We start from the raw sequence: 15,763 nt of genomic DNA, 5'->3' as shown, positions 1-15,763 counted from the left end.
TTTGGGTACCAGGATGTGAATTTTGGCTCAATCCAGGTGGCATGACGTGAATTTTGGCACTCTAATTTTGGCATAAAGGTGCCCATACACAGAGCGATCCTTTTTTGCGAGGGGATAGGCGGTCCCTCGTATCGCAAAGCACAAAAAGTAGATGCTGCACATACTTTTTGAACTAGATTTCATCTAGTTCAAAATGCACGCTGCTTTAGCACATCGCATATATTTTTAACTAGATGTGATGTGATCTAGTTCAAAATGCATGGAGCACATCGCTCCATGTATGGGCACCTTAACATGAATTTTGTCTGATTCCGTGTGGCATAATGTTTATGGGGCAAGTATAAGGGGGTCTACTATTGTGTTGCATAGTGTACAGTACATAAGAGGTAATGGCGTGGCACACTACACTCAAGGACACGTCCCCTTTTAGGTGTCTACGCCCCTTTTTTCTGGAGCTATCGCGCCTTCGGCGCGCACATAACCCCGACCTTCACTTTTCCTTATCCCCACTTTAAAATTTCCACTTCGATCTCTCTCTCTCTCTCTTTTTTGCCCTTTAAAATTAAAATGTGCCTTCCTGACTGAAAAATGTACCCTCATGATAGAAAAATGTGCCCTCCCTGTGGTCAGCACCCTGCCCTAAAAAATTTCTAGAGTGAACACTAGCAAAACAAACCTTTTTTCTTTGCAGCGATGTCTTCATTGGTTATGCCCTCACAGTAAGAGATGTGTAAGGCTATGCCGGCACGCAGCAGAACCGTAACTGAATTGCGATGCCGGGTAACCTGAACACAGAGGAATTAGTATCACGGAATCAAGACAACGTTAAGAGGGATAAATGCAGTGGAAATCTACACATCCAGCAAAATATCTGCATGCTAATCAAAGTAGCACCAAACGAGATCTAATTTCCCACGTTCCGAAACAAGGTCGATGGGGACTTCAGACACCCTGATTACAGATGATGTATTCTGCGCATACAGCACGATTCCTCAGCAGATTTGCTTTTATGAATATGAATGGTAACTGCGTATATTTTCTACTAGAAAAATGGAACAGTTCCTTATAATTAAGTGCATTTTTTTTTTTAAACAGGCATCTACTGTGTAAAATGCAAATTAAATATATAGAACATACAGACATACATAAATACTAGATTTGGGGCGGGATTCTCTCGTTATCAGGGTTTTTACCGCATTTCTGAATTCTCTGTTGCCCCTCCGAAGTGATAGATAGTGCGGGTATGGATCATTAGGTTACCAATATGTTGGTCAACAGTCATTAGGTTGACTTAAGTCTAGGACGACATAAGTCTAGGTCGATATGCAGGAAGGTCGACATGGGTCATTAGGTCGACAGTCAAAAGGTCGGCATGGGGTTTTTCAAAACAAATTGTCCCGAATGTCGACAAAGTCAACATGGACATTGACACGTAGCACCACGTCCACTCACCGTGCTTCGGGCACGGTGCCTCGCTGCGCTCGGCACACTATTTTATTTTCCCACCATGCCCTAGTGGATGATAGGGCAGGAAATATCTCCTGCCGGCACATGTCGGCTCAAATTGTTTTTTAAAAACCCCATGTTGACCTTTTGACCTAACCCATGTCAACCTAATGACCCTGTTGACCGACTCATGTCGACCTAAATGCATGTTGACCATCATGCAAGTGTATGCAGTGTCTATTCCAGGCATGGCCAAACTGTGGCACTCCAGCTGTTGTGAAACTACACATCCCAGCATGCCTTGCCATAGGTTTAGCATTCCCTGTGCAAAACTGTGGCAAGGCATGATGGGACTTGTAGTTTCACAACAGCTGGAGGGCCATAGTTTGGCCATGCCTGGTCTATCCTGTTAAGATTGCAGCGATTTGGCGATTAGGATAAGCAAAGCGCTTCCTCTGTACACATTGCGGGTGCATCTGGGGTGTGCAGCGCTGTGTGCGCTGAGCGATCCGTGCTTAAGCACGCCCTGTGTGTACGGGGCTTTATCTTAAAAAAAAAAAAAAAGAAGAATGTCCAGACAGGTGGGCAGCCGGTAATGTGCGAGCTCTTTGCTGTACTCTTCATTAATTTAAGTGATGTCAGCAAATTTTTGCAGGCACATTGTGGGGCGTGAGGGATGGTCTTGCCCTGTGTTGAACAGCTTGCCCGCAGCCTAACACTGGCAGTTGCAGTTATGCAAAACTGCAACTGGCACTGAATCAGGCCCTTAATTAGGAGCAGTGGTAGCCGGGACTTGGTATTCCAGGTGCAGGCAGGAGGCAGGATTAAGGAGGACAGGAGGTGTGGGATGGAGCCAAGAGAAGCAAGCAGCTGGTGTACTATGGAGACACCGCCCATCTAGGATTACTATTCCTCAGGACTCTGAACAGATGTCCTTATTTCAAGACTGCCCAGTGCAATTTCACCACCACACATTTGTTTGTGCATCCATGTCAGTATTTTATAAAATGGCATGGTAGAATAAGGACAAACTTAACATTAACATGACTGGATACATTAGCTCAAACAAGCGTTATTTCCCAGTGACCGCACATCTCCCAATGTAACCACATACCTGCTCTACCACCAACTGTCACTACTATCTGTAAACCCATCCAACTGCAAACAGCATTGCTCGCAGAGATTCTGCTCACTGACCGCAGCACATCCCCGCCTCACTGACCACATCGCATCTCCCTCCCACTCACTACATCTCATCCCCACCTCCCCCACAGTGACAGCAGCGAATGCCTGTATCACTGACACCCGCATTTATGACAGAAAAAGGTCACCTATTTTATCCACTTACGCCGTTATCCAGTTAAACGTATATTCACTCTGTTTCACCCAAGTTCTTTACGACAGGAGCTCATTTCTAAGTCAAATATTCTACTCTTGGGGCTGCAATTGAGCTCTGATATACATACGTCTTGTGTGGTTGAACACGCGTGGCCTTCAGAGTGTATTATACCAGGCATAGTATTGAAACTACACATCCCAGCATGCCTTGCAACAGTTTTGGTATTCCCTAATAGGAAACCTGTGGCAAGGCATGATGGGACTTGTAATTTTACAACAGCTGGAGGGCCAAGGTTGGACATGCTTGGTGTATACACACTCATATGTATACAAACACACACATATTAAAACTATGCCCCATATTTAAAGAAGACATAACCGACATTACTAAAATGTCCACAAGAGGAACCACGGTAATGACTGTGAATCTGATTAGGGTTATGTGTAATCCCATGTGTCCTCCATGTGCTATTACTTTCACTTTCTAACATAAAGTGGTCAGTAAAAAAACCCAGATACCATTCAGTCATTCTCTATACATAGGTCAGTAAAAAATACTTTCAGAGTCTATCAATCTTTATTATTTTGGTCATACTACACCATGCATATGACATCATTCATGTTCAGATAATGAATTAGTTCCAGAACTTCCCGGAATAATGCACACGAGTGAAGTGCTGCCACTCTATAAACTCCAGTTACATAAACACATTTCAATACGTATTCCCCTAGGTTTCCAGCAGACTATGCATTATGCCGACGTGATCTGCCCGCTGCTGTAACCGCTGTTCAGTGGGTAGAATAATGACTACAGAACATTAGATTCTTGTATGCATTTGCTGAAATTATTATTCATTGTAGTGGATAATAAAATGCTTAAATCATTCACTAAAGGGACTACAATGACAGATGACACATTAGGCATTGTCACCAGGAGAAAAACAACTTATTTCACCTACAAATAAATGTTTTTACCATTAAAGTGGGTGGCTCAATACAATAGGAATATATTATAAGGGAGAATTCAATTGATCTTTGGTTCCCATCATTTCAGGACACTACTAGCGGACTTCTGCTCGCACCCTCCTGATGTGTGGGCAGATAGTACAAACTATTCGGCCTAGTTGCAGTTTTACAGCGTGAAGTAACAGCACTGCTCTCGGGACTCAAGTCAGAAAGCGCAAGGGACAGCTTTTGCGGTAAGAGCTGTCCCTTGCGATGCGGCGCCGTTGCTGGACTTCCGGGTCTATGACCCGGGAGTCCGTCTGCGCATGCGCAGACTGACGCGCCGGCCGCAGGGCATGCTGGGAGGGATCCGTGACGGATCCCTCACACACCGCTGCGGTAAGAAGCCCATAGGCTTCTGCAGGGAACCGCCAGCTTTTGCTGGCGATTCCCTCCGCAGCGGTGACACTGCGGAGGGACATTAGAGAATACAGAAATGCGGTAAAAACCCCGATAACGGGGTTTTTACCGCATTTCTGTAACAGAGAATCTCGCCCCCTGACTGATATCGCCGAGGATATCAGAGATGTCATCCCCCCCCCCCACCCCGCTCCATGCATCCAGTTGCTGACAAGATTGTCAGAATTGAGCTACATGTACAGACTACAGGTGGGCGTTAACGTCCCACACATTGGACAATATGCACACAATATCGTTAACAATATCGATATCATCCATATCGTTAAGTATATATCACCCAGAGTGTACCAAGCTTAAACTTCGGGCATTAGTCGCAGTAAATTGCATCTCCCAACTTAAGAGCTGGTCTTAATATGGTCAAAAACTTATCTATGGGCACTTAAAGGCCTATCAATCTTCAAAACTGGCTTAACAACCAGCTCCTACCTGTCATTTTTCAAACCCAGCCTGCAACATGGCAGGCAGGAGCTGATTGGCTTGTTGTTTATGACTCTCCGATTTTTCATTTTTTGAAACTTGATACATCTGGCCCTAACCTGTTACAAGGTCCTGGAGACCCGTTCCCACTTCTGTCATGGGCATATGGTTGGGTGGAAGCGGGGCTTCTAATTTAGGTGGTCACCATGACAACACCGGGAGTGACCAGACCATGCGACTGGGAGCACCATTGGATATTGCGGCTAACAGCTGTACCAGAACTAACTGAGATAGGGTTATTTCAATAACCCTATCACAGAAAGGACATTCAGCCTTGAAAAAGACTCCAGAAGGAGTTAAAATGCATCGAGTTAACCAGGAGATTACAGGGACTATAGAAAACTCTTACCGGGGGCACCAGAAATGATTTTTCGACTCGTCTACTGATGCTTTATTTGAGTACTGTTTACATTTGCATTTCTCATATCTTAATTGTTTTTCTTATTGCCTGGGACCTCCTTCCTTTAAAATTGCTGATCTTGGATTTATACAGCCGCGGTCACATGCTGAATATAGACATGCTGCATATTATTTTAATCAGCAGAAGCTGGTGTGTCATATTTGCTCCATTTTGCAAATAAGGAAATGCAAATAGGAAAAAAAAATGAAAAAAAGACACCTGTTGCTAGAGTCACACGTAGCCCGTGTGTAATATATAACGCAACTAGAATTGCATGGGGGAATAGATGTATGAGAACACATCTGTTGGCTTTTTATAGCCTTGATTGGAAGCAGCCATGATAGTACTAGGCAACATTTTCAGACAAATCACAGAAGTCTGTATACATATACAGAATTACTACTGCCACGCAGCCAGAAACATGAATAATATAGGTGAAAAAAAAGACCATACAATATACACCATCCATTTTACTCACTTGTCCGGCAGTGTCGTAAAGCCCGAGGAGGTACTGTCTGCCGCCCACGGTAACGCTGACTGAAAGAACAGACATATGAATAAGGCTAAGCACAAAATGGTAAAATGTCATCACAGGCTAATGAAGAATCATTGCATCAAAATAAGGTAAACGGCATCAATGGTCGACACATGAAAATGGTCGACTTGAGTTTTTGGTAATTTTCTTAAATAATTTTTCTTTAACCATCAATATAATAGTATGCCGATCCTAGTGAGGCACCAAGCCCGAAGCATGGCAAGTCAAGCGAGCCATGCAAAGGGATGCGTACACTAATTAGGGGCCCAGGTCGTCTTATGTCGACACAAACACCAAAAATGTGTAAAAAACTCGGGTCGACCATTTTCTTGTATATGTGTCAACCTTTTGCCTGTCCACCAATAGTGGTGGACCTAGACCTATTGACTGTCGACCTAATAATCCACACCATCCTAAATATAACAATGCAGGCTTACTAGATTACAGCGGAGAACATACAGTGACCGTGCGTTGCTCTAGAGCAGGCATAGGCAACCTGCGGATCTCCAGCTGTTGTGAAACTACACAGCCCAGCATGCCTTGCCAGAGTATTGCTATTAGGAAATGTTAAAACTGTGACAATGCATGCTGGGATGTATAGTTTCACAACAGCTGGCGGTCCGCAGGTTGCCCATTACCGCTCTAGAGGCAGGGCCAGTAGCCAGTGTTATCCCCAGGGCCTTTTTCATGGACACATCATTTAGAATTTTTCCCTAAGTCTACCAGCTGTCAATCCATTCCAATGTCTATGACTGACAATCGCAGAGTGGAGGCACCAGCCACCGCTTCTCACTGTCCTCCCCGCTCCTCCTTAGATTCCTCCCACTCCCCAATAGTTTCACTTCTGTGCCCGTGTGCACTGCACACCAGGTTCTCCATACATCAGAGTGTTCTGTCCAGCCAGAAACTGAATCATTTATATAAAAGTGGTCAGTTACCCATGTACTAGCACTATATAACTAAAATTGCTTCCTCACCTCAGGCAATGACAGAGAAGAAACTTAAAATAGGTAATCAATATGTTGGCCCCATATGGTTGGCATGCCAACCATATGACCCAGTCTGACCCGGGTTTTTGTGGCGGTGTAAAAGGGGTATTAATGTAGTATGAGTTAGATCAGTGATTTTCAACCTTTTTCAAGCCGCGGCACACCAGACAAGACTTTAAAATTGCCAAGGCACACCAACAGTTTTTAATCAAATATAAGACAAGTAATAACAAATATTGACATATATATATATATATATATATATAATATGTTGATATCTGTTATTATTTCCTTTAAAATTAGTTTATTATAGTACATAGTACATTATACATATGCCCCACACCGTCATGCCCATTATACATATGCCCCACACTGTACCGCTTATTATACATATGCCGCACACAGAGATGCCCATTATACATATGCCACACACCGAGATGCCCATTATACATAAGGCCCACACAGAAATGCCCATTATACATATGCCCCATACCGACATGCCCATTATACATAAGGCCCACACAGAAATGCCCATTATACATATGCCCCACACCGACATGCCCATTATACATAAGGCCCACACAGAAATGTCCATTATACATATGCCCCACACCGACATGCCCATTATACATAAGGCCCACACAGATATGCCCATTATACAAATGCCCCACACCGACTTGCCCATTATACATATGCCCCACACTGTACCTCTTATTATACATATGCCACACACAGAGATGCCCATTATACATAAGGCCCACACAGAGGTGCCCAATATACATAAGGCCAACACAGAGGTGCCCATTATACATATGCCCCACACCGACATGCCCATTATACATATGCCCCACACCGACATGCCCATTATACATAAGGCCCACACAGAAATGCCCATTATACATAATGCCCACACAGAGGTGCCCAATATACATAAGGCCAACACAGAGATGCCCATTATACATAAGGCCAACACAGAGATGCCCATTATACATAAGGCCCACACAGAGATGCCCATGTAGCCCACACAGAGATGCCCGTCAAACATATGGCCCACACCAAGATGCCCATAACTGGAGCTGCTCGCCTGAGAGATCTCCAATAGGCAGGCAGGCGGAGGGAGGAGACAGAGAGTGGATCCTGGGGGTGCTTGCCGCGCTTCAGACAGGAGGGCGCCGCGGCCTGGGTGGGAAATAGGATGATGCTGGAGCCGTCCAGAGTGTGCCTCGGCGGGTGGGGGGGCGGGCACCATGGATGATGCGCGCTGACACTGACGTCAGGCGCACACATCCATTGGAGTAGAGCGGGCGGGCGGCGTGAGTCTCGGCGGGTGGGGGGGAGGGCACCATGGATGATGCGCGCTGACACTGACGTCTGGCGCGCACATCCATTGGAGTAGGGCGGGCGGCTGCGGGAGGACCTGGGTGTGTCGCCGTGATCAGCTGTCGCGCGGCACACCTGAGGGTTGGCCGCGGCACACTAGTGTGCCGCGGCACACCGGTTGAAAAACCCTGAGTTAGATACTATTCTGCAACAGTGTCTTTTTAATGTAGCTTACTTATGCCAGGAACTGCCAGAGGGGATTTGTTCAGTATCTCTGGTTGTTTTGCTCTCCTTCCTATGATGTGTTTCATTGCATCATATCTACTCTTCAATTGGCTCGCTAAAAAGATTGTATTTCCTTTGCAAGCGAGACACAGCTATATTTTAATCATAAGTCATTATTCACAATGTTTAATAAGCATATAGAGAAATACGATGTCCTTATCCATAAATATGGATCCTCTATTGTTGATCACCCAGTGCTGTATTGGATCATCCCAAGTTTATTATGGGAGCTGGGATGTTAATTGGTGTACATATTGGTTGCTACTCATATCATATGTTATGTGGAACAAGTATTATTTACATTAAATTAGTGCCACACGTGGCTATCACATAAACTATATGAATGTATTCTCATGTATCATGGCATATTTATTTTTTAATATAGGGTAGGAGTATGGGGATCTAACATCATCCGTTAGGCTCAACGATAGTTTAATCCCTGTATGCAGCCCTGAATCCCTGCTACTCGCGGCTGATGTGTGCTCCCTGCTTGCGGCTCAATACACGCTGGGCCTGATTTTGGTTTTACACGCTCACCTGTGTGTACTCGCAGGGGAGCGATGTTTGCCTAATGCGCATGTGCTGGGTGCGAACCATGTGAACCTCGCCCACCTGATCCTGAGTTTCACTTGAACTCACAGGTCTGGTCTATATAGCAGTACTGAAATACAGACTTCACTGTGCTAGAAGCACCACAGCAAAAAGCGATTCCCCTGGCAGTAAAAAGGAACTGCGTGGTTCTGAAAAATACAGGGTGCTATGATGAACACTAGGGAAAGCAGACATGTGATCCAAATTAAAAAGAGTGATGTGGAAGTAATAACTTGAGAGGGAGAGACAGCCCTCCTTGATGTGAGAAATGTGCTCCATATACAGTAGTATTGGGCAGCACGGATGGTGTAATGGTTAGCATTACTGCCTCATTGAGGTCATGGGTTCGAGTCCCACCTTGGCCCTAACTGTGCAGAGTTTGTATATTCTCTCCGTGATTGAGTGGATTTCCTCACACTGGTAGGTAATTTGGCTCCCAACAAAAATGAACCCTAGAATGAATGTGTGTGCGTGTACATGTGGTAGGGAATATAGATTGTAAGCTCCACTGGGGCAGGGACTGATGTGAATGATCTAATGTTCTCTGGAAAGCGCTGTGGAACATGTGTGCGCTATATAAATAACTGGTAATAAATAAATTATTTATTGACTGATGCCCATTTCCAATAATCCGATAATAATATTTTTCACCCAAACCGTAAACCTTATTTGTGTCTAAGCCCTAACCCTGTGGTAGAACTACTACAAAAAAGTATTCTCTTTTGCCAGATTGTGTAATAATCTAATTTATTCTTTGCCATGATGTAACCCTGAAGCAGGCGGAATGCTAAATGACACCTCCGCTGGCATGCCTGTCTGTAATGCTGAGCCGATCACAACGTTGGCTGAATGTCATACACTTGTTCATCTTTCCTGTGACGGGCTTGCCAGGCTTTGCCTGGTGTCCCATCCTAATATAGCCTAGAAAGAGGAAGTTTCAGCAGAGCCAAGCGTAACAGAGAAAAGTTTTCCACGGCCCCTAAACATCATTAACACATGGAAGAGTTACAGTAATGTGAACAATAAAAGATCTAAGGGGCCCCATGCATCAGGCATCTCTCAGGGCATTTCCCCGTTCTGCTGATGCCTGGGTTGGGTGATCACTGATCAGCAAGAACAAACTTCTTGCTCTTGCAAAAATTACTGGAATTCATGAACCGGGAATTTTGTAGATTTCCAGAGAAATCACTGATTGGCAGATAGGAATCAGGGAATTCCTACCCAGCTGTATGGCCCACATTAGGGTCCTGATTCTGCAGCACTCGCTTATGCCACCTGTCTCGAACGTGGCCACCATCTTGCCTAACAGTTTTAGACACCTCCAGACTGATGGATTAGAGGAGTGACAGTACCAAGAGCCAAATGTCCCTGGCCTTGGGCTCCGGTAGAAACACCCGATGTAAGCGAGTGTCCAGAACCCCCCAAAAAATTAGCAATTTTTGGGTCGGGCTCAACTGAGACATTTTAAAGTTCAGTATCCACCCGTGATCCTAGAGAAACTGCGTCGCCTCCGACCCTGCCTTAAAAAGTAGGTCATCCAGGTATGGAATAATTACTATTCCCTGAGAGTCGCCGCCATGACTGCCATCACTTTTGTGAACACCCTCGGGCAGTTGACAGCCCAAACGAGAGGGCCTGGAACTGAATATGTTGCAAGCCAACTGCAAAACGAAACAGAGATTAATGTTTTCTTCAAATAGCAACGTGCAGATGTGCATCCTGAATATCTATGGACATCAAAAATTACCCTGGCTCCATGCTCAGTAACACTGACCTTAGAGACTCCACCCTGAAATGATCCACCCACAAGTGCTTGTTCAAGGATTTTAAGTTTAGGATAGGTCTGAAAGACCCGTCTGGCTTGGGGACCAAGAACAGGGTGGAATAAAACCCCTTCCTCTGTTCCCCTGGCGGTACTGGAATCACCACTCCATTGCGAGTGAGAGATGCCACTGCCCCCAACAGGGCCTGTCTCATTCAGGCTTCTCGTGGTAAAGGAGTTGGAATAAAACGACTTGGAGGGTCCCCCTTGAGGTTTATTCTGTAAGCCTGTGAGATCACAGTCTGTACCCAAAGATCCTGAGTGGACTGGAACCAGGTGTCCCGAAACTGCAGGAGTCAACCCCCCACTCTGATTCCAGAACGGGGAGCCTTTACCCAGTTATGCCGAGGATTTATCATCCAACTTGGAAAACTGTTTCTTAGCGAAGGGACCAAAACAGGATCTTGAGGCTCTTCCCTTGCTAGCTCCCTGAAAGGAGGAATGAAAGGAAGGATGGAAAGCTACAAACCTTGACACCCCTTGTTTTGCCACCGGAAGTTGTAGAAAGGTACTCTTTCCCCATGTAACCTGTTTTATCAAGGCCTCCAATTCTGTGCCAAAAAGGAACTCTCCTTTTAATGCCAATGCTTCTACTGACTTTCTGCTGAACAGTGTCAACCTCAGCAAGTTTCAAAGCCTGGCGAACAGCCAAAATCAAATCCTCCACCCCAGGGGCAGAGGACTTAATATCCTCCTTCTGTCACCAAGCAAGCATTCTCCTCAGGACTCTCACCCTCTTCCTCCCCAGAATGGAGGTGGGGTAGATAAAGGGTGTCTGGTAGTGTTAACACCAGGGACCTTAATAAACTGCTCCATAAATGCACTCATCTTATGCACACCCTGTGCCGTGTGTTACATAGCCTATAGTAAGGCAGGATCTACCTGTGAGGGTGGAGAGTAGCTCACAGAGGGTTGTAATGGGGGGGGGGGGGGGGGAGTCTAGGGGAACTACTAAGAACATCTCTCTGCCTATTCAGGGCCTGTACCAAGTCAGCCATAGTTCTACCAAGGGCCACCGCCCGCGCAGGTTCAGCCTGCTCTGTCATCTGTGCTTGAGCCCCACTAGGAACAGTTTCATATGCAGGGCACAAATCCCCCTGGTCCAGCTGTTCACAAGTTAATTTAATACCGCAAAACCTGCAGTCAATTAACAGCCCCCTCCTCCTCAACAGCAGAATTACACCTTTTTGTCATTATTACAACAATCATAGTGTTCCTTCTAGGATTTTGTGCGGGCAGGGCGCCGCTGCACGGGGGCAGCGCAAGGGGGGCGGACCGGGCACCGCCGTCACCGACGAAGTTGCTGTGCTGCCGGGGAAGCGCCGGGCATCGCCGTCTACGGCAGCGCTGGGCTTCCTCGTGCACACTGTCGGGGCAGGCACCAGGCTCTTTTAGCCGGGCGTTGCTAGAGGGGCACAGCGCATTTTACCCTTTAAAAAAAAAAAACGGGCAGGTCGCAGCGCCCCGCTAAAACAGCGCCAAATGTCAGGCGCTATACAGAGTAATGTAACCAGTGTACTTATCCAATAGCTGCTGTTGTCGCTGACCATCAGTGGACACAGGAAAAGGCACTGCCCAGAGGAAACTTCACTGTAGTCTGCAGAAAGTAAAACTCCTTTAAGCTCCGCAAGGTATGGGGAAAAACAGCGCCAGACCACAGCACGGAAGAGACCAAGTCTCTGCTTCAGCGGGGAGGGAATGCGTTTTGTGCCCTCCCCCTTAAGCCACTCCCATCTGTTGTTTCCTCTGCCTCCCAATGTCTCCCCCTGAAAAGGGATCACCCTGGAGTGCCCTTCTGTGCAGGGCTCCTGTAACTGGCTTGTCCTCCATGATGGAGTGCGCCAGCAAGCCCAGCAAAATGGCAGCGCCATAACGGGCCCAGCCAGGAGACCTCTCCCCCCCAAAAAAGGGAGGTCAAAGCAGCCCTTTCTCACCAGCTCACAGGAATCTGACAGGGAAGCGCTTCTGTCAGCTTCTGCAGCGCTGCACACAGTGCCAAGAAGTTTCCCTAGGAAACTTCACACTGAACCTGTAAATAGCTAAGGAAATTTTACAAAACAGAAAACCCTAACTAAATCTAAATAGGCTGCTGCATGCAGCCCATAGCATATGCACCCACTCCTGTGGGCACCTAAACCGAACTGAAGCTTCTGGGATGCAGCAGGGGACTCTTCAAGTCATAGCATTGGTGCCTTGGCTCCCCTGGACCCACTACATCCCATGGTTGAGCTGTGTCACATTTGTACATAGCCAAAATCATGTATAGTGAAGCACTCGCACTTTAGCAATGTGCCTGCAAATATTTGCAAGAAGAGACCTGGCGAGAGTAGCAGCCTTGCCCTGTGCCTACAGCCTCACCCGCAGACTATCACCGGGAGTCTGTTTTTCTTAATTTTGCAAAACTACAACCCACTTTGAACCAGGCCCATTTTCAAAACTGTACATAGACAAAATCGTACAGAGTCAAAATTGCACAGTGTGTATGCACCTTTAATACAGGTGACTAGGCAGCACAGCCATACAGTTCAGCAGCTGCACATACATCTTAAGCTTAGCATGGAGTTGAAGGAATGTGTATATAATTAGTGCAAGAAGCACCTTACTGTAATAACATATTGGAAGGAACGTTAAACAAGTGTTACAGTCTATGACGTGGTGGAGGCTGCGAGCGAAGGCTTGTAGGGCTGCCTCTTTCCTAGTGGAGGCTGCGAACGAAGGCTTGTATGGCTGCCTGTTTCCTATCACTGATGTACAGTATGTACACGTGAACTATACAATGGTTGGTCCAAATGGCCTTATCAAACAGCGTAAACAATGACCACATACATGGCCCGGGTTTCTCTGCATCCGATTAGGGTTACCAGTTATCCTGGCCGATACCCCATCGCTCAGGCTGGTAAGATAACAGTTATGGCCCCCATACACTACTGCAAATTCTCAGAGGGGAGAAGTCACGTGATGCCCCTTAAACCACCCTGTACCTTCCCGGGCTGCAGGATCGCATATGGCACAACGTATGCGGACCTTTTGCATACAATGTATCGAGTGCACTCCCAACATGTTTTCCGACAAACCCAGGTGCAGCACTAGACATCTCCGGCTCCTATGCGATGTGCACGGAACCGCGCATCGGATCGGAATCGGAGACAAAACACATAGGGGGTGAAATTTACTAGGATGAAAGATTCAGAAAGTGAGAGATTTGGGAAGAAATCTCCAGGGTTTTTTTTTTAAAGCGGCAATCATTTACACTTCAAACTCAAACTGGTTTTGCAGTGTAAATGATTGCCGCTTTAAAAAAGACTGGAGATTTCTTACCAGATCTCTCACTTTCTGAATAGCTCATCCTATTCAATTTCACCCAGGAATTGGCACTTTTTCATCAGATTTCTCATCCCAAACCCTTGAAATAATAATAAGTTCCCATATAATAGTATAAGTATAATAGCTTAAGTAGGGTACATTTTTTACTACAATTAAAAGTATTCTGATCAGTCATCTAAATGATCTAGGATAATTGCAACACAATGACCAATTCACCCTCATGGCATTTCACATCAGTGATGGAAAAATATTGTGTTTCCCTATTATTTAAAATTAAGTTCAAATAATAGCACATTTGTGTAAATAACCTCAGCTACCACTTCCCATTAGGATGACTGCATGTGACACACAGTACACATTACTAACAGCACAAAGAGAAGAAAACCAAACATCTGCTGACATCACCACCAGCGCACCAGTAAATGCAGGACAGAGATGCAAGTGGCATCATAGCAATCTCTATGGATTATTCCAATGCTTTCCAGGAAAACATGGGGAGGGGGCAGAGAGGAGACAAGACAACTATTGTGTGTGTGAGTGGGATGTGGGGCAAAGAAGGGTCAGCTGCAGATTGCTAGGAAACAGTTCCAGATAGTCCTGGTTCTGCAGCCATGGTAGACAGGACTGGCACTAACCGTTGCTGTCCTTACCAGCGGGCACAAGGGGTAGAGGCCAGCTACAGCTCCACAAATACCAGCAGTTACTGATGGTGCAGAACCTCATGTGTACAACTAGTTGCCAGCTGCAATGTTAGTCATGCCATAGATAAATAGATGCTCTGTAATTGGGCGCTGCAGATCCCTTGTGGCGCCATATAATTTAATAATAGATGAGTATATGGATGTGTTTTACAAATGAAAGCTGCAAACACACACACACACACATATATTGCATAAAAGTGAAGGTCTTACCTGCATAGTGGTCAAACACTGTGGGCACATACTCCTCCGGGAAGGCATCATTGGCATAGCTCATGAGCAGGCAAGTTTTGCCCACCGCCCCATCACCCACCACCACGCACTTCAGCATGCTACTTGCAGTCCCATTCGCCATGGATGTTCATGTTGAGGAGTCGGGCCAGGGAGAAAGCCAGGTCACACTGCACCGCATGCTGCCATCCCCTCCTAAAAGTGTCTGCGGGCGCCGGGCGTCCTCCCCCAGCAGCAGCTCAGCGCCGGCCCCACCGAAATACTCCCCACCAGATAATAATCTTATTTCTTATTCTTCTTGCAAAGTGTGTGCACTTGTCCCCCCCTCCCCCAACTTGTAAGGGCACAGCAGCAGCAGCAGCGGCGGCGGCGGCGGCACTTCCCGGCTCTGCAGTCTCAGCCTAGCTTTGGCCCGGGGGGGCTGGGAGAACAGATGCAGGCAGCTCATGTGCTGCTTAAGGGACCGTCTTCAAAGCGCTTCCTGCAGCAGACAAGGAAGATTGAGAACTACTAGTGCCACATGTGTCTTACCATAGATCCTGAATGCTGCTGCTGGCATCCTCAGCCTTGTAATAGCCACATGCTGGATGCCTACAACAAGCCAAAGCCCTCATATTCAGAACCTATTTCTGTAATACAGATGTAGCCTAACCAACAGCCAGGGCACATGTGCAGGCTGCTTCATTCCTGCATTAAATAATTTATTTATATGAAATAATATTTCTTCTTATCCATAATAACTTGTTTCCTATGAGTCATGTAGTCCTCTTCCTGTGCCGTGCTACTGCACACAGCTGGTGGAGTAAATGCAGATGCAATGGGGGCTCTTTGTCTAGCCAGGGGGAAGCTTCTGCCACCACCAGTTGCATTTCATGACTTCAC

General features: G+C 46.2%; 1 protein-coding gene across 1 annotated transcript in view; it reads right to left on the bottom strand.

Moving 5' to 3' along the window:
- Positions 1–15,382, bottom strand: part of RHOQ (ras homolog family member Q) — a 47,463-nt gene extending 32,081 nt beyond the window's left edge. Inside the window, exons 1-2 of the mRNA XM_083175734.1 lie at positions 14,864–15,382; positions 5,565–5,623 (exon numbers count right to left, since the gene is read on the bottom strand). Of these exons, the coding sequence (XP_083031860.1) occupies positions 5,565–5,623; positions 14,864–15,005 (201 nt within the window). The 5' untranslated portion in view covers positions 15,006–15,382. The remainder of the gene's footprint in view (positions 1–5,564; positions 5,624–14,863) is intronic.
- Between the last annotated feature and the right edge of the window lie 381 nt (positions 15,383–15,763).

This window comes from Crinia signifera, chromosome 3 (assembly GCF_055691185.1).
Source record: "Crinia signifera chromosome 3, ASM5569118v1, whole genome shotgun sequence".
NCBI classification, from domain to species: Eukaryota; Metazoa; Chordata; class Amphibia; order Anura; family Myobatrachidae; genus Crinia; species Crinia signifera.
Note: the sequence above shows the minus strand (reverse complement) of the source record. Positions and strands in the feature narration are given on the sequence as shown.